At 46.2% G+C, this 21,428-nt stretch overlaps 1 protein-coding gene across 1 annotated transcript in view; it reads left to right on the top strand.

Annotated features, from left to right (window-relative positions):
* LOC126215203 (uncharacterized) overlaps positions 1-21,428 on the top strand; it is a 171,675-nt gene that overhangs the window by 97,213 nt on the left and 53,034 nt on the right. The window contains exon 2 of the mRNA XM_049941867.1: positions 2,742-3,015. Within this exon, the coding sequence (XP_049797824.1) occupies positions 2,749-3,015 (267 nt within the window). The 5' untranslated portion in view covers positions 2,742-2,748. The remainder of the gene's footprint in view (positions 1-2,741; positions 3,016-21,428) is intronic.

The following is a 21,428-nucleotide window of genomic DNA, read 5'->3' as shown; positions in this document are numbered from 1 at the left end:
CACCGGTGTGGGATCCGTACCAGATAGGGTTGATAGATAGGGAAGATCCAACGGAGAGCAGCGCGCTTCGTTACAGAATCATTTAGTAATCGCGAAAGCGTTACGGAGATGATAGATCAACTCCAGTGGAAGACTCTGCAGGAGAGACGCTCAGTAGCTCGGTACGGGCTTTTGTTGAAGTTTCGAGAACATACCTTCACCGAGGAGTCAAGCAGTATATTGCTCCCTCCTACGTACATCTCGTGAGGATACCATGAGGATAAAATCAGAGAGATTAGACCCCACACAGAGGTATACCGACAATCTTTCTTTCCACGAACAATACGAGACTGGAATAGAAGGGAGAACCGATAGAGGTACACAAAGTACCCTCCGCCCCACACCCTCAGGTGGCTTGCGGAGTATGGATGTAGATGTAGATGTAGATGTAGATGCAAGGCACAGTACTTCAATTCCAAGTCTTATAGTCTTGGGTGCGATGAGCTACAACCCTCGTTCACTTTTGGTGTTTCAGGAGGGGATGCTAACCAGCTCTCAGTACGTGCAGAATGTTGTCAGGCCCATTCTTTTGCTGTCCTTGTAACAGGGAGCTTATGTGTTGTTGTAAGATGAAAATGCTCGCCCACACACTGCCTCTGAAACTGAATGTACTCTAGAAGACGTGCAGCATGTTCCCTGGTCAGCACGATCTCTGGACTTGTCTCCAATCGAGCGTGTGTGCTATATGTTGGGACGGGAAGTTAACCGTGCGACTCGTCAACCAACAGCTCGTACAGAACTACGTGAACAGGTTGAGCAAACGCGGCATGACGGATCCCAGATCAGTATTCGCCATCTGTACGACGGACTGAATGCCAAAGTCAACGCCGCCTGTGAAGGCTACACCACATACTGATTGGATGTTTCAACACGAATCGATACCTGATACCATAGAACCACTACACCATAGAGCTGTAGATATAATCATTTCACGTCCTCCGTATGCACTGTTCCAACAATAAATCTCAACTGAACACCTCTAGATCGGTGTACTATTTTTTCTTTCCAGCAGTTAATTACACTACTGGCCATTAAAATTGCTACACCAAGAAGAAATGCAGATGATAAACGGGTATTCATTGGACAAAAATATTATACTACAACTGACATGTGATTACATTTTCACGCAATTTGGGTGCATAGATCCTGAGAAATTAGTACTCAGAACAACCACCTCTCGCCGTAATAACGGCCTTGATATGCCTGGGCATTCAGTCAAACAGAGCTTGGATGGCGTGTACAGGTACAGCTGCCCATGCAGCTTCAACACAATACCAAAGTTCATACAGAGTAGTGACTGGAGTATTGTGACGAGCCAGTTGCTCGGCCACCATAGACCAGGCGTTTTCAGCTGGTGAGACATCTCGAGAATGTACTGGCCAGGACTGCAGTAGAACATTTCCTATATCCAGAAAGGCCCGTACAGGACCTGCAACATGCGGTCGTGCATTATCCTGCTGAAATGTAGGGTTTCGCAGGGATCGAATGAAGGGTCTAGCCACTGGTCGTAACACATCTGAAATTTAACGTCCACTCTTCAAAGTGCCGTCAATACCAACAAGAGGTAACCGAGACGTGTAACCAATGGCACCCCATACCATCACGCCGGGTGACACGCGAGTATGGCGCTGACGAATACACGCTTCCAATGTGCACTCAACGCGATGTCGCCAAACACGGATGCCACCATCATAATGCTGTAAACAGAACCTGGATTCATCCGAAATAATGACGTTTTGCCATTCGTGCACCCAAGTTCGTCGTTGAGTACACCATCGCAGGCGCTCCTGTTTGTGTTGTAGCGTCAAGGGTAACCGTAGCCTTGCTCTCCGAGCTGATAGTCCATGCTGCTGCAAACGTCGTCGAACTATTCGTGCAGATGGTTGTTGTCTTGCAAACGGCCCCATCTGTTGACTCAGGGATCGGGACGTGGCTGCACGATCCGTTATGGCAATGCGGATAAGATGCTTGTCATCTTGACTGCTAGTGATACGAGGCCGTTGGGATCCAGCACGGCTTTCCGTATTACCCTCCTGAACCCACCGATTCCATATTATGCTAGCAGTCATTGGATCTCAACGCGAGCAGCAATGTCGCGATACGCTAAACCGCAATCGCGATAGGCTACAATCCGACCTTTATCAAACTCGGAAACGTGATGGTACGCATTTCTCCTCCTTACACGAGGCATCACACCAACGTTTCACCAGGCAACACCGGTAACCGTTGTTTGTGTATGAGAAATCGGTTGGAAAGTTTCCTCAAGTCAGCACGTTGTAGGTGTTGCCATCGGCGCCAGCCTTGTGTGAATGCTCTGAAAAGGTAATCATTTGCATATCACAGCATATTCTTCCTGTCGGTTAATTTTCGCGTCTGTAACACAACATCTTCGTGGTGTAGCAATTTTAATGGCCAGTAGTGTATTATGTTTTAGGCTATTCTTGCTACTGGACCTGTTACTTGTCCATAGATTAACTGGAACCTCAAATAGCATACTATTCCGCCATTTTACAGTTAAGATTACAAAATTACGTAAAACAATCGCTGCAGAGTGACTAATTGGCCACTCTTGGAAAATGGGGAACAGTAAATAACTCTTAAATCGATAACTTAGGAAATGTCTATGTTGCTCAGTGTGCAATTCTTGTGCCATGTACCTTTGCACGCAGTGTGAAACGTTTCTGCCATCGTGGCATTTTCAGGTGAGAGATGGGTGGATCTGGCTGCTGGTGCTGCTGCTGCTGCTGTAGGGAGAAGCCGCCCCCACCGCCACCCCCACAGCCGGTGGGGGTCCAGATGCACCACGGGTACCCCATCTTTCTCAGACCCGCCTTCCAACCCATCACCACGCAGCCACCTGGGACCATCACCACGACCACGACCGTGCTCACCAGCACGCAGCTGCCTCCGACAGCCTACGCCGCATCCAGTCCACCGCTAATCATCAGAGAAAATCATCAACGAATTCGCGAACCGGTATTGCATGCACTGCTTACACTCTTAACAGTCACCAAAACTCAACATTTAGCTCTACATTAGCGCCTTAGCGTTGACTATACCCTGAGGTGCCTCGTAATACCGTGTCGGACCTTCTTTTGCTCCGGCGTACGAGGTGTGGCTAGAAAAAAACCGGACTAGTACTGGTGAAACAATAAAACGAATGCAATAAGGCTGAAAGTCACGTGGCCTGTCACGTGACTCTCGCTCCGCCTACTGCTCGAGTTTCATCTGCCTCCTGCACTCAGTCTGCCCGTGGCGTCTGTTTTAAGTAGTTGACGTTTGGTCTGTGCGTCGGAAAATGTTGAGTGTACAGAAAGAACAGCGTGTTAACATCAAATTTTGTTTCAAACTAGGAAAATCTGCAAGTGAAACGTCTGTAATGTTACAACAAGTGTACGGCGATGATTGTTTATCGCGAACACAAGTGTTTGAGTGGTTTAAACGATTTAAAGATGGCCGCGAAGACACCAGTGATGACACTCGCACTGGCAGACAATTGTCAGCAAAAACTGATGCAAACATTGAAAAAATCGGTAAACTTGTTCGACAAGATCGCCGTTTAACAATCAGAGCAGTGTCTGAGTTAACAGGAGTTGACAAGGAAAGTGTTAGGCAGATTCTTCATGAAAGTTTCAACATGAACAAAGTGTGTTCAGAAATGGTTCCAAAGTGTCTCACAACTGAACAGAAGGAACGCCGAAGAATGATTTGTTCTGACATCCTGGAAAACATTGAAAGTGATCCCACCTTCTTACAAAATGTTATTACTTGCGATGAATCGTGGTTTTTTACTTACTATCCCGAAACTAAACGCCAATCGATGCATTGGAAAACTCCTGGTTCTCCACGACAAAAAAAAGCACGAATGTCAAAATCGAAATTCAAGGCAATGATGATTGTTTTTTTTGACATCAAAGGGATTGGGCACATTGATTGGGTACCAGAGGGACAAACAGTGAATCAGCATTACTACATTAGCGTCCTGGCTACCCTACGTGAGCGAGTACGGAGAAAAGGGAACGATTTGTGGAGAAAAAAGTCATGGATCCTTCACCAAGACAACGCCCCAGCTCACAGTGCGTTGTCAGTGAAGACGTTTTTGGCAAAACACAACATTCCCATCTTAGATCATCCACCCTACTCACCTGATTTGGCCCCCTGTGACTTTTTCCTTTTCCCTAAAGTCAAGTCAGCTTTGAAAGGAACTAGATTTGAGACTGTTGAAGCAGTAAAAGAAAAAGCGACGGAAGTAATGTATGGACTTACCGAAAATGATCTGCAGCATTGCTATGAACAGTGGAAAATTCGTATGGAGCGGTGTAGAGACCGAGGAGGAGAGTACATTGAAGGAGATAACATGAAATTGTAAATAATTGTAAATAAATGTTTTTTCCAGCATCAGTCCGTTTTTTGTAGCCGCACCTCGTACAGGAGCAACTCGGCATGGCATGAACTCAACAAGTCCTCTGAAGTCCTTTGAGGAAATACTGTGCCTTGCTGCCTCTATAGTCGGCCACAATTACGAAAGTATTGACGGTGCAGGATTTTGTGCACGAAATGACCTCTCCATTATGTCCTAAAATGTTCAGTGGATTTCATTTTTCCAAGTTTAGGATTAGCTGCCTTTCACCACACAAATTGGATATTTTGCCTAAGTCGTGTTGTACCTTCCTACAGTCACTCAACTTCTCCACCTTACAGTACATAACGGCATCATCGGCAAACAACCCCAGACTACTGCCCACGATCTCCGCCAAATCACCCACATACTGAGAACAACAACGGTCCTATCACACAACCCTGGGGCACTCCACTGTCTACTATGAACACTCGTGTGCGACGACATCATACTGGGTTCAGCCGGCCACTGTGGTCGAGCGGTTCTAGGCGCTATAGTCCGGAACCACGCTGCTGCTACGGTCGCAGGTTCGAATCCTGCCTTGGGCATGGATGTGTGTGATGTCCTTGGGTTAATTAGGTTTCAATAGTTCTAAGTTCTAGGGGACTGATGACCTCAGATGTTAAGTCCCATAGTGTTTAGAGCCATTTGAATCATACTGGGTTCTATTACTTAAGAAGTCTTCTAGCTACTCCCATACCTGTGAACTTATTCCATGTGCTCGTACCCTGGTTAACAGCCTGCAATGAGGAATGATTTCAGGGAATCTAGAAATATGGAATCTGCGAGTTGACCTTCACCCATAGTTGTGAAGTATATCACATGAGAAAAGGGCAAGCTGAGTTTCGAACGAGAGATGCTTTCTAAAACCATGCTGACTGTGGTGTCACCGCCAGACACCACACTTGCTCGGTGGTAGCCTTTAAATCGGCCGCGGTCCGTTAGTATACGTCGGACCCGCGTGTCGCCACTATCAGTGATTGCAGACCGAGCGCCGCCACACGGCAGGTCTAGTCTAGAGAGACTCCCTAGCACTCGCCCCAGTTGTACAACCGACTTTGCTAGCGATGGTTCACTGACAAATCACGCTCTCATTTGCCGAGACGATAGTTAGCATTGCCTTCAGCTACGTCATTTGCTACGACCTAGCAAGGCGCCATTACCTGTTACTATTGATGCTGTAAAACATGTACCGTCAAGAGCGACGTTCATCATTAATGGATTAAAGTTAAGCATTCCACCAGCTACGTCCGTTTTTCTAAATTCTAATTTCCTTGTCATGTACCAGAACTCACGCCAGCCTGCGTGAGCTAAAACGCGTGCATTTCGGCCTCCTTTAGTAAAACGGTGTTGGCTCTTCTGCCAACCACAACACTGATTCGTGCACATAAGTTCCTTGGTCTGAAGAAAGTTTATTATATTCGAACTGATAATGTGTTCAAGGATTCTGCAGCAAACAGATTTAGGGTATTCGTCTCTAATTTTGCAGGTCCGTTCTTTTACCTTTCTAATATACTGCAGTCATTAACACGAATTCTTTTCACACAAATGGAAAAACAGGTGGAAACCGACCTCGGGTAAGGTCAGTTCGCAATCCGTAGAAATATTGCAAACCGTGAGGCAATACTGACCCTACGACTTATCTTAAAACATAGATTAAGGAAAGGCAAACGTACGTTTCTAGCATTTGTAGACTTAGAGAAAGCTTTTGACAATGTTGACTGGAATACTCTCTTTCAAATTCGGAAAATCGCAGGGGTAAAATACAGGGAGCGAAAGGCTATTTACAATTTGTACAGAAACCAGATGGCAGTTATAAGAGTCGAGGATCATGAAAGGGAAGCAGTGGTTGGGAAGGGAGAGAGACAGGGTTGTAGCCTATCTCCGATGTTATTTAATATGTATATTGAGCAAACAGTAACGGAAATTCTATGTAGGAATTAAAATCCATGGAGTAGAAATAGAAACTTTGAGGTTCGCCGATGACATTGTAATTCTGTCAGATACAGCAAAGACCTGGAAGAGCAGCTCAACGGCATGGACAGTATCTTGAAAGGAGGATATAAGATGAACATCAACAAAAGCAAAACGAGTATAATGGAATGTAAAAGAATTAAATCGGGTGATGCTGAAGGCATTAGATTAGGAAATTAGACGCTTAAAGAAGTAAATGAGTTTTGCTATTTGGGGAGCGAAATAACTGATGATGGTCGAAGTAGAGAGGATATAAAATGGAGACTGGCAATTGCAAGGAAAGCGTTTCTGAAGAAAAGAAATTTGTGAACATCGAGTATAGATTCAAGTGTCAGGAAGTCGTTTCTGAAAGTATTTGTATGGAGTGTAGCCATGTATGGAAGTGAAACGTGGACGATAAATAGTTTTAAGAAGAAGAGAATAGAAGCTTTCGTAACGTGGTGCTATAGAAAATGCTGAAGATTAGATGGGTCGATCATGTAACTGATGAGGAGGTATTGAATAGAAATGGGGAGAAGAGAAATTTGTTGGGTTGGGTTGTTTGTGGGAGGAGACCAAACTGCGAGGTCATCGGTCTCGTCGGATCAGGGAAGGACGGGGAAGGGAGTCGGCCGTGCCCTTTCAGAGGAACCATCCCGGCATTTGCCTGGAGCGATGTAGGGAAATCACGGAAAACCTAAATCAGGATGGCCGGACGCGGGATTGAACCGTCGTCCTCCCGAATGCGAGTCCAGTGTGCCACCGCGCTCGTGGAGAAATTTGTGGCACAACTTGAGTAGAAGAGGGGATCGGTTGGTAGGACATATTCTGAGGCATCAAGGGATCACCAATTTAGTACTGGAGGGCAGCGTGGAGAGTAAAAATCGTAGAGGGAGACCAAGAGATGAATACACTCAGCAGATTCAGAAGGATGTGGGTTGCAATAGGCACTGGGAGATGAAGAAGCTTGCAATGCATAGAGTAGCATGGAGAGCTGCGTCAAACCAGTCTCTGCACTGAAGACCACAACAACAACATATACTGGAATCACCGGGCTATTTTCCAGTCGCTTGGGACTTTTTGCTGGCGAGAGATTCACGGTAAATGCAAGCGAGGTAAAGGGCCAATGACACAGAGTACTCTTTGTAGAATAGAACTGGGTTTCCATCCGGACCCGGTGATTTATTTGTTTCCAAATCTTTAAGTTGCTCTTCTACGCCAGGTATGCTTATTCCTATGACGCCCAGACTGCACTCTGTCCGATGATCAAATTACGGTATGTTTGTACGCTTCCCCTGCGTGAAGGATTTCTTGAACGTGGACTAAATCTTCGTTTCATTTCCCTGTCTTCAACTGACACACCAGCGCGATCAACAAAGTACTCTATGAAAGCCTTAGACCCGGCTAGTGATTTTACAAACGACCAGAATTTTCTCGGGTTCTCTGCCACATCTTTTGCTACGGTGCGTCGGTGGTAGTAAGCACAATGTTTTTGTAGTTACAAAACATGAAAATACTTTTTTGCTGATATTTTGGCAGGTCAATGTTTTGACAGCAAAAAATTGTCAGAATATTCAAATGTCAAAAAAAATCTGTTAAAAACGTACTTTCTTACCTATTTTAAGTACAAAAAGTATGATAGTTACGACGACTTGACGAAAAAAAAATTTACTGTGGTTGCTGTGGCCTCCACCAGACATCACGGCGCCTAGAGTATCGGCAACCAAACTGACGGTCTGCAGCCGCGGGTTGCCCGCCTCGCAGACACACCGAAGCACTACACAACCGACAGGCAATATTGATGAACTGCCACAACAGCAACAACAACAACACCACTGCAAAGACACCAGCGGCCACCAGGGGCCACTACCGGCCCACATAAACATAAGGAAGAGGTCGCTGCAGATCCCGGAACTACTTTCACACGCCAAACCACGTGATGGAAAATAGTTCCGAGGTACTCATCCGCCGAAGCGCTATAAAGGCCGGCGCTCGACCGCGCATCGGCTCTTCTATACCTCTTGTATACGACGGACATGCCACCGCATTCACCCCCCATTCACCTTCTCCAGTACGCCGATGACACTGCCTTCCTTGCTCTTGCCCCCACCCTGCAGCGCTCCCAACACCTTCTCCAATCCCATCTTGACCGGTTCACCGCTTGGTGCAACTAATGGTTGCTTAAGGTCAATCCTGCCAAAACCCAGGCGATCATAGTAGGCCAAACCACCCCTTCCTTCCGCCTCCTCTATTTCTACATCACCATCTATGGCCATCCTATCACCCTCACTCCCGCCCTTAAGTACCTTGGTGTCACCCTTGACCGTCGCCTCTCCTGGACCCCCACCTCCGGACGAGGCTCACTTCCGCCTCTGTCTCCTCAAACTCCTTTCCGGCCGAACTTGGGTTCTGGACCCCTCCACCATCCTCCATACCTATAAACCCCTCATTCGCCCTATCCTTTGCTATGCCCACCCTGCCTGGATCTCCGCTCCCCCTACCTTTTACAAATCCCTTCAGATCCTTGAACGCCATGCTCTTCACCTCGCCTATCGCATCCGTCTCCCCTCCCCCACGCGATTCCTGTACGATATAATTCCCTTCCCCCACCTCCTCCTTTTCCTCGAACGGATATGGATCCTCTACACCTCCCGCAATCCTCCTCACCCACTGGTCTCTCCCATCCTCTCCCGCCCCCATCTGCTGCCGCACCTGTATTTCCACGTCCCACCTTCTCTCCATCTCTCCACTCTCCACACCCTCTCCCAAGGTGGCTTCCGCCAGCTCCCCCTCCCTGATGATGCCCTCCTCCCCTCCATCTACCCCTCCTACCAACTTTGATCCTCCCTCCCTCTTCCTGTGCTTGTTCCTTTGGGCACCCTCTCTCCCTTCTCTCCCCCTTCCCTCCCTCCTCCCTTTCTCCCCACTCCTCCCCTGGGCTTCCCCTACCCCTGTCTCTCCACTCCTCCTCCCCTCTCCATTGGCATCTTTGCTCTTCCCTCTCCCTCCCCCTCCCCCTTCTTTCCCTCTTGGCAGGTCCCCAGACTCGCACATGTTACGTGGACATTCGCGCGCCGGGGGTCATCGCCATCCGTTTCTCGTGTGTGTCGTCGTGTTTTGTGTTTAGTGTTCACCGTTACGCTCCATCGTTCACATGTGCCATCGAAATCATCAGTGTTTGTGCATCGTGTCAACAGTTTGTCATGTGGATTATCATCGAGTGTGAACGGCTCCATGTTTTGTATTGTATGTCTATTGTTTTTTACCCGCTATTTAGTCACTTATGAGTATTCTTTCTGTTTTTATCATTGTCTACTCTAAGGCTGAAGAGCGGCGTAGAATGCTGTTGCCAGCCTACCTGTTGTTCGTACAGGCGTCAAAATTACAATAAAGGAAAAAAAAAATTCACATCGGCAGTTCATCGACCGCCAGCAGACGTGGATAGCTGCCGCCCCGGCAGCCTGGCTTGGATCCTCTCGCTGATCTCTGGATTAGGCTTGGTATATCGGAGAAGTCTCTGGCGAACACTAGTACGAAATTATTTCTGTTGTTTTATATATTATTCTTGTATGTAGCTGTGATTCGAAGACGGATCTCTATTTTGTGTTGGTGTTATACTTGGAGAATTTGTTTTGGTTAATTGAACAGTCCGATAAATTGTTTTCGGACTTTGATCGTTAGTTTCTTCTGCTTACGCAGACATAGCAGTCGTCACTTCCAACTAGTTGTCACCTGATATCAGCAATTTAGCCGAAACAAGCCTGTCGTGTAAAATTTAAAATATATTACTTCATTGCAGCTAATTTTGGATCTTTTATTTTTATTATGTCAACGCGTGAAGTTTCATTCTCTTTCCCCCACCCCTCCTGGGTGCTGTAGCCTGTTAGGCAGGCTGTGTTGTTGCCCAATTTTTCTTTGAAAGTACACTCTCAGTATTTCAACAGCAACGTCCTCTGTGATGCAAAACGGCTTACCCGTAAAGTATGTCAATGGGATTTGTTGAGCATCTCCCTAATGCTCTCGCACATAGTAGCCATCCCGTCATGCTTCTCTCTGTCTCTTCTGTTAATCCTACAGAGTAGTGGCCCCAGAACTAAATCTAAACTCCGTCCGAACAGATCGTGGAAGGCCGAACGGTACCGACCGGCCGCCGTGTCATCCTCAGTCGACAGGCGTCACTGGATGCGGATATGGAGGGGCATGTGGTCAGCACATCCCTCTCCCTACCGTATGTTTACGATACCGGTGCCGCTACTTCTCAATCAAGTAGCTCCTCACTTTGCCTCCCAAGGACTGAGTGCATCCCACTTGCCAACAGTACTTGGCAGACCGCATGGTCACCCATCCAAGTGCCAGGCAAGCTCGACAGCGCTTAACTTCGGTTATCTGACGGGAACTGGTGTTACCACTTGTGGTGTGCATACTGTAAGACCTTCGGTACACACACCATCTGATTATTTGACTTGTCGCTCTAACGAGGTAGGCGAGTGTCAGCAATATGTCTCGTAGTCTTATCGTGGCGTGTTTATCTTCTGCCGTTAGGTCAGACGACAGAAATGCCACTTGTACGGTTACGGTAGCAGATTGACGGTGACCAACTTTAAACAGAACTTGATTAATTTTCACACACATTTATTAAGATAAAAAAAAGCGTAGACATTATGTAACTTGATTCTGGATGCTGCTTACAATTGACAATCTGAAGTTCCTTTGGTCTTGGTACGTTAATCTTATTCTCACATATCTCTGATACTTGACAAAGTGTCTATACATTTATCTTCATGGTTATGTACAGGAATATGATAATCCTATTAGGCGCAGACTGAAACTTGACTATAGACTGCTACACACTAATGTAGAACTTGTAGAGACTGGTACAGACAAATGCAGACTGGTACGGACTGGTGCAGACAAATGCGGACTGACTAATCAGAGGTCTGTACACTCGTTATAATACCTCGCGCGTTCATGTATCACTGCGCGAGTGTGATCCGCAAGGAGGAAAGGTTCTATGTTAGCAGCAATCTCATTGGCTGCGTTACATATTAATACGTGGATCGGCGGAAGCAGAAGTTGGTCCGTCTCTAAGGCAACGCCATCTCGTAGTGCGGAGACAGATGAGCGCTGCACCTGTGCTGTTGTGCTTAGCGGGGCGTGCTCTGTTGTGGGAAAGTTGTGTACTTGCTGACTACGCGAAACTACGTACACAACACCATTGCTGCGAGGCCATTGTCTAAAGACCCCAGACTGATGGGCAGTACTCTTGGACCAGTGGAACGACTATGTTCCAAGCCAATTCATTAGCGGATGAGCTGCATTTCTTTAAAACCCTCCCTGTGAATCTCAGCCCCACATGCGTTTCTTATAAAGTTTGTTTTAAGTGGTCACTCGACTTTGGGGCACTGCAGATGCTTGTTCCAAGACACTGCCATTGTGTCCAGTGCCAACACCCTTGGCTCAGTCGTAACACTGGCGCCCGTCAGTCACCGAAGTGAAGATCAGTCGGACTTGGCTAACACTTGGTTGGGTCACTGTCCAGGTCTACAGAGCACTATTGAAACCAATTGAGGAGCTACTTGGCTGAGATGTATCGGCTCCGGTCACGAACACTGAAAACGGACGGGGGAGCAGTGAGCTGACCACATATCCCTGCATACCCACATCCAGTGACACCTGGATACAACATACATAAAACATACATAAAACCAAAGCAGAGGGGAAAGTCCTGTTGAATGACCAAGTACATATGCCAAGCAATTCATTATTTACACTAATAGATAAAATAAAAGAATAACGTTCGCAAAAGGTATTAATACAATAATACTGTCCAATGTAATAATAATATAACCCAACATCTTTACACTCTCTCATCCATGAACCCCTCCCCAGAATATCGAAACGAAAAGCCGAAACAGCTGTCGCCAAAGTTTTCAGCCACTCGCTATTAGCTAGAACACCCGCCACGCCACCCCCACAAAAAAAGTCTCTATCCCCCTATCTCTCTCACTCATACACACACACGGTATAAACGTCATAAATAGAAGTTGGTAACGGACATATACTTCGTTAGGTTGGCAACAAATAGGTAAACATACCAAAGAAGATGAAACAAATAATGGAGTTGCATTATTTACGCTGTGAAAAGCAGTGTACGACGAAATAGTTGTATCGAGTGACAAAAGAACAACAGTCCACCACAAAAGAGAGTGAGAAACATGGTGAACAGCGTGTGGAAGGCGAGAACATAAAGATATGATGGCAGTGATAGAAGTGATAGCGCGACCTCCACACGATCCTAATTGGTTCAAATGGCTCTGAGCACTATGGGACTTAACTTCTGAGGTCATCAGTCCCTTAGAACTTAGAATTACTTAAACATAAGTAACCTAAGGACATCACACACATCCATGCCCGAGGCAGGATTCGAACCTGCGACCGTAGCGGTCACGCGGTTCCAGACTGAAGCGCCTAGAACCGCTCGCCTCCAGACGAGATGTGAGGAATCGCAGATCAGCATTTCGTAAGTAATTACTTTCTTTAGGGAAAAAAAACAAACAAAGAAAAATTATGCGAAGTGAACTGTTTGATAATCTATAACTAACAATAGATCCTAATGACGATGCCTTAGAACAGGAGAAGGCGAATCGCGTATGGGAGAAATAAAGTAACCAGCAGCAGGAAAAGGCAGTTTTCTTTACAAAACAAGTATTTATATGCTTGCTGCGCAGGATGCCCAGACAAACAAACGTTTATGAAGCTAGAGACGGCATCGTCCAAAATCGCTAAACCTACAATGAAACTGCAACTCATCGTTTATGACAAGATTCCTCATGCCAAATACGCACCGTCCTTGTGTACATACGTATACACTGATGAGCCAAAGACATTACAACCACTGCCCACCGTGAAGAATACCGCCTGGTGGTGTTGCGGTCACGTGACGTGGTAGCAAATGGATGTAAGTGGAGCAGACACAGACGGGGCATCCCCCTAGCCAAGATTTTTTTTTCTTTTTTCTTTCTTTTTGGTCATCAGTCTACTGACTGGTTTGATGCGGTCCGCCACAAATTCCTTTCCTGTGCTAACCTCTTCATCTCAGAGTAGCACTTGCAACCTACGTCCTCAATTATTTGCTTCACCTATTCCAATCTCTGTCTTCCTCTACAGTTTTTGCCCTCTACAGCTCCCTCTAGTACCATGGAAGTCATTCCCTCATGTCTTAGCAGATGTCCTATCATCCTGTCCCTTCTCCTTATCAGTGTTTTCCACATATTCCTTTCCTCTCCGATTCTGCGTAGAACCTCCTCATTCCTTACCTTATCAGTCCACCTAATTTTCAACATTCGTCTATAGCACCACATCTCAAATGCTTCGATTCTCTTCTGTTCCGGTTTTCCCACAGTCCATGTTTCACTACCATACAATGCTGTACTCCAGACGTACATTCTCAGAAATTTCTTCCTCAAATTAAGGCCGGTATTTGATATTAGTACACTTCTCTTGGCCAGAAATGCCTTTTTTGCCATAGCGAGTCTGCTTTTGATGTCCTCCTTGCTCCGTCCGTCATGGTTATTTTACTGCCTAGGTAGCAGAATTCCTTAACTTAATTGACTTCGTAACCATCAATCCTGATGTTAAGTTCCTCGCTGTTCTCATTTCTACTACTTCTCATTACCTTCGTCTTTCTCCGATTTACTCTCAAACCATACTGTGTACTCATTAGACTGTTCATTCCGTTCAGCATATCATTTAATTCTTCTTCACTTTCACTCAGGATAGCAATGTCATCAGCGAATCGTATCAATGATATCCTTTCAGCTTGTATTTTAATTCCACTCCTGAACCTTTCTTTTATTTCCATCATTGCTTCCTTGATGTACAGATTGAAGAGTAGGGGCGAAAGGCTACAGCCTTGTCTTACACCCTTCTTAATACGAGCACTTCGTTCTTGATCGTCCACTCTTATTATTCCCTCTTGGTTGTTGTACATATTGTATATGACCCATCTCTCCCTATAGCTTAACCCTGTTTTTTTCAGAATCTCGAACAGCTTGCACCATTTTATATTGTCGAACGCTTTTTCCAGGTCGACAAATCCTATGAAAGTGTCTTGATTTTTCTTTAGCCTTGCTTCCATTATTAGCCGTAACGTCAGAATTGCCTTTCTCGTCCCTTTACTTTTCCTAGCGAAGATATGGGCTGCAAATGGGGATATCCTTTGAGATAAGCGACTATGACACTTCATTATTACACAGAGCCTGTGAAAGGGTATCTCCTGTGGGGCTGGTCCTGGCAGAGGTTCTAGTCCTCTCTCGGGCATGGGTTTGTGTGTTTGTCCTTAGGATACTTTAGGTTAAGTAGTGTGTAAGCTTAGGGACTGATGACCTTAGCAGTTAAGTCCCATAAGATTTCAGACACAAAGGGTATCTCGAAAACGGCGAAGCTGATCTCATGTTCACTTGCTTGTTTGGGGGAGGATACCAAAAAGCAAGGTCATCGGTCTCATCGGATTAGGGAAGAACGGGGAAGGAAGTTGGCTCTGCCGTTTAGAAGGAACCATCCTGGAATTTGCCTGGAGCGATTTAGGGAAATCACAGAAAAATCAAAGCAGGGTGGCCGGACGCAGGACTGAACCGTCATCGTTCCAAATGCGAGTCCAGTGTGCTAACCACTGCTCCACCTCGCTCAGTGGTCAGAATCTAGAAGAAATAGTCGAAAATTAAACTCATCAATTAAAAAAAAATCCACGAAAAAAAATCCAAATTCTCTCACCAGCATCGACCGGTAGAGAAATCGGAGACACGGATGGGGGATCACCGTAGCGAAGGTACAGCCTACAAATGGGGAAAATCCATTAAGAATCACACCTTCGACAAGGGACAGATTATTTTTACGCAGTGCCTGTGAACGAGTGTCTCAAAAACGGCGAACCTGGTCGATTTTACACGTGCTACTGTCGTGAGCATCTACAGAAAGAGGTAGAAGGACAGTGAAAGTACCACCAGGCGCTACATGGTTGGACGTCGACGACTCTTCAGAGAATGTGGGGTTCGGAGGCTTGACTGCTCTCCAATGTAGGTTAGATGGTGATCTTTGGAATGTCTGCCGAAAGAAAACAATGCTTGTCGCGCAGCTTAGTGTTTTGGAGCACATAGTTAATCCTACACTGTTCAACAGATAGCTCCGCAGCAGACCACCCCTGACGTGTTCATATGTTGCCCCAACGTCATCGTCAGTTACGACTGCACAGGGCACGGGACCATCGGGGTTCGACCGTCAATAAATGGAAACGTTTCGGCTCTTCGGGTGGATCACATTATTGCTACACTAGGTCGCTGGTCGTCTCCACAAAAGCGGTCATCGAGGACAACGGCGGCTCGAAACGTGCAGCGCGCCACGGACACAGGCTGGTGGGAGCTGTATCATGCTATGTGAGACATTCTCCTGCGCTCGTATGGGACCCATGGTAGTAATCGAAGACACGCCGCCTTCATCCCTTCATGCTCTTCCCTGAAGGCGACGTCACCTTTCAGCAGTATAATCGTCCGTGCCTCAGAGCCACAACCGTGCTACAGTGGTTTCAGAAGCATTGTCCTCAACTCACGTTGATGTCTCAGCGTTCAAATTCGCTTGACGTATGAGAGTCATTCAATAATTAAAGGGCGGCCGGGGCGACCGAGCGGTTCTAGGCGCTACAGCCTGGAACCGCGCGCATGGATGTGTGTGATGTCCTTAGGTTGGTTAGGTTTAAGTAGTTCTAAGTTCTAGGGGACTGATGACCTCAGTAGTTAAGTCCCTGCCTCGGGCATGGATGTGTGTGATGTCCCTAGGTTAGTTAGGTTTACGTAGTTCTAAGTTCTAGGGGACTGATGACCTCAGCAGTTAAGTCCCATAGGGACTGATGACCCATAAGATTTCACACACAAAGGGTATCTCGAAAACGGCGAAGCTGACCTCATGTTCACTTGCTTCTTTGGGGGAGGAGACCAAAAAGCGAGGTCATCGGTCTCATCAGTTGTAGTACAAGAGAAATTAATTTTAGCTCCTACAAAAGTTATAGGACCAGTAAGCAGTTCTTCTTGTGCAACATTATTAGGAGTCATAGTAAAAGTGTAGACAGGCATTCTTGATCTTCTTGTATATGTCCTCCTCCTGTACGGCATGGCAGTGTGCTTCGTGCGGCTGCCTCGAGTCAAATGAGCGTGCTGCTGCCTGCCTAGCGGAAGCCACTACTGATAAGACTAGGCGCGGCAGGAAGTAGCGCTCGCAAAAACTGTCATGGCGGCGCCGGAAGTTATTTTTCGCTGCGGATCGCGCTTAGTTAGAACTATAGCGCGATCCGGCGGCGGCCTCGTGCTACGGCAAAGTCCCGCTCAAGGTCACCCGCCAATATGGCGGCGCACACAGCCATTGAACCAGTTATGTCCCATAGTGCTCAGAGCCATTTGAACCAATAATTAAAGAGACAAATTGGCCTGGGGAAAAACTGTTAGTAGGGAAAGTTCGGTACTTTTATGGGTTTTAAGTTGGCATCACTGAAATGAGACCTGACCATCTGATGTATCAACATCGTTTTCTTTATAACCTCAAAAATGCATTTTAAAATGGCGAATCCGCTTGAAACGTCCACATTAGTTGAACAACGTTCTGTTATTCGTTTTTTACTTGCTGAAGGCTAGAAACCAGTGAATATACGGAGGGATCCTAGAAAATGTATCCACAAACTGACGGAGTTGTCTCATCTTTGGTAGGTAATAGTTTGTAGTTCTGGCAATCGCCACACAAGCGTTGTATTGCGTTGTTTTGTATTGTCAGATGATAGTCGCCAGATAGTCAGTGTTTTGTTCTTAGTTGCACCTACTTACTCGAGTAAACATGGCTGGCGCAAGGCTTATATTCGATGAAAGGAAGTCAGTTTTGAAGTGGTATTTTAAGTACGAAAACATTGTTGAGGCTCAACGGCAATGGCGAAATGAGTATCAAACAGAGCCACCGACACGTTTAACGATTCGTAGCATTCAAGACAAATTTGAAGCCAAAGATTGTGTTAAAGATGTACACAAACGACCTGAAACAGTAACAAGTCCAGCTAACTCCCGTCGTGTGTTACAACAATTCACTCACTCACCACAGATGCTGTGAGACAGTGTGCCCGGGGAACTGGAGTGAGTCGCTCAAGTGTTCGGCGAATTTTGAAGACAGCAAAGTGGAAGTGCTACATCCCACGATTGCTACACGCAATGAACGAGGACGACCCAGATCGTAGAATGGAGTACTCCGAGTGTTTTACTAACATGGTGCACAAAGATGAAGAGTTTGCGGAGATGATTGTGTGGTCTGATGAGGCACAGTTCAAACTCAGTGGTACAGTAAATCGCCACAATTCCATCTACTGGGCCGCCGAAGATCCGAACGTCCATGTAGACATAGTCGTGAATTTGCCAGGAGTAAATGTGTGGTATGGGTTACTTTACCGGGGCTTCATTGGGCCATTCTTCTTTCAACTGGTTCAACTGGCTGTGAGCACTATGGGACTTACCTTCTGAGGTCGTTAGCCCCCTAGAACTTAGAACTACGTAAACCTAACTAACCTAAGGACATCACACACATCCATGCACGAGGCAGGATTCGAACCTGCGACCGTAACGGTCGCGCGGTTCCAGACTGTAGTACCTAGAACCGCTCGGCCACTATGGCCGGCCCACTCTTCCTTAACGGCACAGTTACCGGTGAGGTGTACCTTCAACAGCTTCAGACATCCATTTTACCTACCATCCCAGACTTGTATGGAGACGGAAGAGTTTACTTTCAACAAGATGGTGCCCTAGCTCACTACCAAAATCGTGTTAGGGCGTATCTCGACGAAAATCTACCAGGAAGATGGATAGGCCGTAGTGGTGCTGTGGAGTATCCACCACCTTCCCCAGACCTAACTGCTCTGGACTTTTACCTGTGGGGAACACTAAAGGACGTCGTTTATCGACAAAAGCCACGCACATTGGATGAACTTCGAGAATCCATCGTACATTCATGTGCAAATATCCAACTGAACACGCAGTCAGAAGTTCGTGCTGCAGTTGGGCGGCATCTTTTGTATGTGGATGTTAATGGTGACCATATCTTTAAGTTGGACTTTAAGCTACACTTTCACCAAAAATGAGATAACTTCGTCAATTAGTTGGCAAGTTATGGACTTTTAAAAAGTGGATACATTTTATTGGATCCCTCTGTATAGTGTAGAATGTCTAAAGTTTATGGTGAAGGTTGTCTGCCGGCCGGGGTGTCCGAGCGGTTCTAGGCGCTACAGTCTGGAACCGCGCGACCGCTACGGTCGCAGGTTCGACTCCTGCCTTGGGCATGGATGTGTGTGATGTCCTTAGGTTAGTTAGGTTTAAGTAGTTCTAAGTTCTAGGGGACTGATGACCACAGCAGTTAAGTCCCATAGTGCTCAGAGCCATTTGAACCATTTTTGAAGGTTGTCTGAATCGTGCAAATGTTTACGTGGGTAGAGCAGTTCAAAAACGGTTGCGACTGAGTGACTGACGAACACCGTTCTGGCCGACCAGTTGCAGTTTCAACTCCCTCACTTGAAAGTCGAATTGATGACACTATTGATGCCGACCACCGTGTGACAGTGGAAATGATAGTTGATAAGGTTCAAGTTATTTCTGGTACAGTTTATAACATTATCTGTAACAAGCAGAAGTACCGCAAAACATGTGCAAGATGGGTCCCAAAGGAGATGACGCGGCTACACAAAGAAACAAGGTTGAGAGTGTGCACAGAGCTAAAGGAACGTTATGAAAGAGAATGTGAGCACTTCCTCGACAAAATTTTAACTTGTGATGAAACTTGAGTTCACTGTTATGCGCCAGAATCAAAAAGACAAAGCATGGAGTGGAAGAACACCAACTCATCTGTCAAGAAAAAATTCAAAACACAAGCATCAGCAGGAAAAGCCATGTTGACAGGGTTTTTGGATGCTGACGGTCCAATTTTTTTGCGATTATCTCGAAGAGCAGCCTACAATGAACAGCCAATGCTACTCGGATTTGTTTTTAAACAAGGTGAAGCCAACCATGAGAGAGAGACGTCGTGGATCTCAGAGGAGAGGTGTGATTCTCCAGCATGATAACGCACGTCCTCGTATTGGTCAACCAACCCACGAAACATCGACAAAATGGGCTGGGAAGTACTGCCTCATCCCCCTTACAGTCCTGATTTAGCACCTAGTGATTTTCATTTGTTTGGTGCACTGAAGGAGGCATTACGTGGAAACAGATTCCAGGACAACAAGGACGTGAAAATGTTTGTGGGAAATTGGTTCATACATTAAGATAAAGAGTTCTTTGCAGCCGGAATAAAAAAGCTAGTAGCGAGTTGGAACAAGTGCATGAATGTTCAAGGAGATTAAGTTGAAAAATAGAAAAAGTATTGTTTTGTAAAAATAAACGCTTTTTTCTCCAGACCATTTTCTCGTGAATCCTTTGGAGGCCGTTTGGATCGCTATCGGGAGGCGTCACCGACTATGCAATTCTGCAGACAGTTATTTACGCGAATTACGTGAGCCGTGCGTAGACATGCAATGCCTCATACTTCTTCAAATCTACCAGCAAACTGTCGGATTCCTGATACGTAGAATCAGTGATGTAATCCGTTCGAAAGACGAAAAAACAAGCTGTTAAAGTAGGTGGTCATAATGTTTCGGCTCATCGGTGTATGGTCACGTGCCACTGTAATGGACTTGCAGCAAGCGAGTAGAGGATGAATTGGGTGATGGGTACTCAACCAGTGAATGTCAACAGCTTGGGGTTATTTCAAATGGTTCAAATGGTTCTGAGACTATGGGACTCAACATCTGAGGTCATCAGTCCCCCAGAACTTAGAACTACTTAAACCTAACTAACCTAAGGACATCACACACATCCATGCCCGAGGCAGGATTCGAACCTGCGACCGTAGCGGTCGCGCGGTTCCACACTGAAGCGCCTAGAACCACTCAGCCACACTGGCCGGCGGGGTTCTTTCAAAGTAGCTTGTTCTAAAGCACACTGAATTTCATGCAATACATTGTCTCGTTGTCGTTGTTGTTGTCGTAGTCTTCAGTCCTGAGACTGGTTTGATGCAGCTCTCCATGCTACTCTATCCTGTGTAAGCTTCTTCATCTCCCAGTACCTACTGTAACCTACATCCTTCTGAATCTGCTTAGTGTATTGATCTCTTGGTCTCCCTCTACGATTTTTACCCTCCACGCTGCCCTCCAATGCTACATTTGTGATCCATTGATGCCTCAGAACATGTCCTACCAACCGGTCCCTTCTTCTTGTCAAGTTGTGCCACAAACTCCTCTTCTCCCCAATTGTCTCGTTAGTAGAAGCATAAAAAAATGTATACCTGTCCTTAACAATGTGTAATGTGCGTTTTGTTATAGGCTGTTTATTCCTACGGTTGGTGGCAACAGTTGAATAAACGCGTAGTCTGCAGTGAACGTATGGCAACTTGTGCTCCTTTTCCTCTGATAGCCGAGTGCAAGCCCCAATGATGGAACAACTGAAATTACCAACATCTTCGAATGAGTACGTTACCAATTAGCCATAACAAAGTTTTCGTTTCTGTAGTTCACTATCTGTTTTTGTAAAGATAGATTCAGATCTAGTACACTTCAGTTCAATCAAACATAAAAATTAGTTAGGTTTAAGTAGTTCTAGGTTCAAGGGGAGTGATGATCGCAGAATTTAAGTCCCATAGTGATTAGAGCCCCCCCATGAACCATGGACCTTGCCGTTGGTGGGGAGGCTTGCGTGCCTCAGCGATACAGATAGCCGTACCGCAGGTGCAACCACAACGGAGGGGTATCTGTTGAGAGGCCAGACAAACGTGTGGTTCCTGAAGAGGGGCAGCAGCCTTTTCAGTAGTTGCGGGGGCAACAGTCTGGATGATTGACTGATCTGGCCTTGTAACACTAACCAAAACGGCCTTGCTGTTCTGGTACTGCGAACGGCTATAAGCAAGGGGAAACTACAGCCGTAATTTTTCC

The sequence above is a fragment of the Schistocerca nitens genome, chromosome 12 (genome assembly GCF_023898315.1).
Source record: "Schistocerca nitens isolate TAMUIC-IGC-003100 chromosome 12, iqSchNite1.1, whole genome shotgun sequence".
In the NCBI taxonomy this organism is placed as follows: Eukaryota; Metazoa; Arthropoda; class Insecta; order Orthoptera; family Acrididae; genus Schistocerca; species Schistocerca nitens.
The sequence above is the reverse complement of the archived record's forward strand: the minus strand, read 5'-3'. Positions and strand labels throughout refer to the sequence as shown.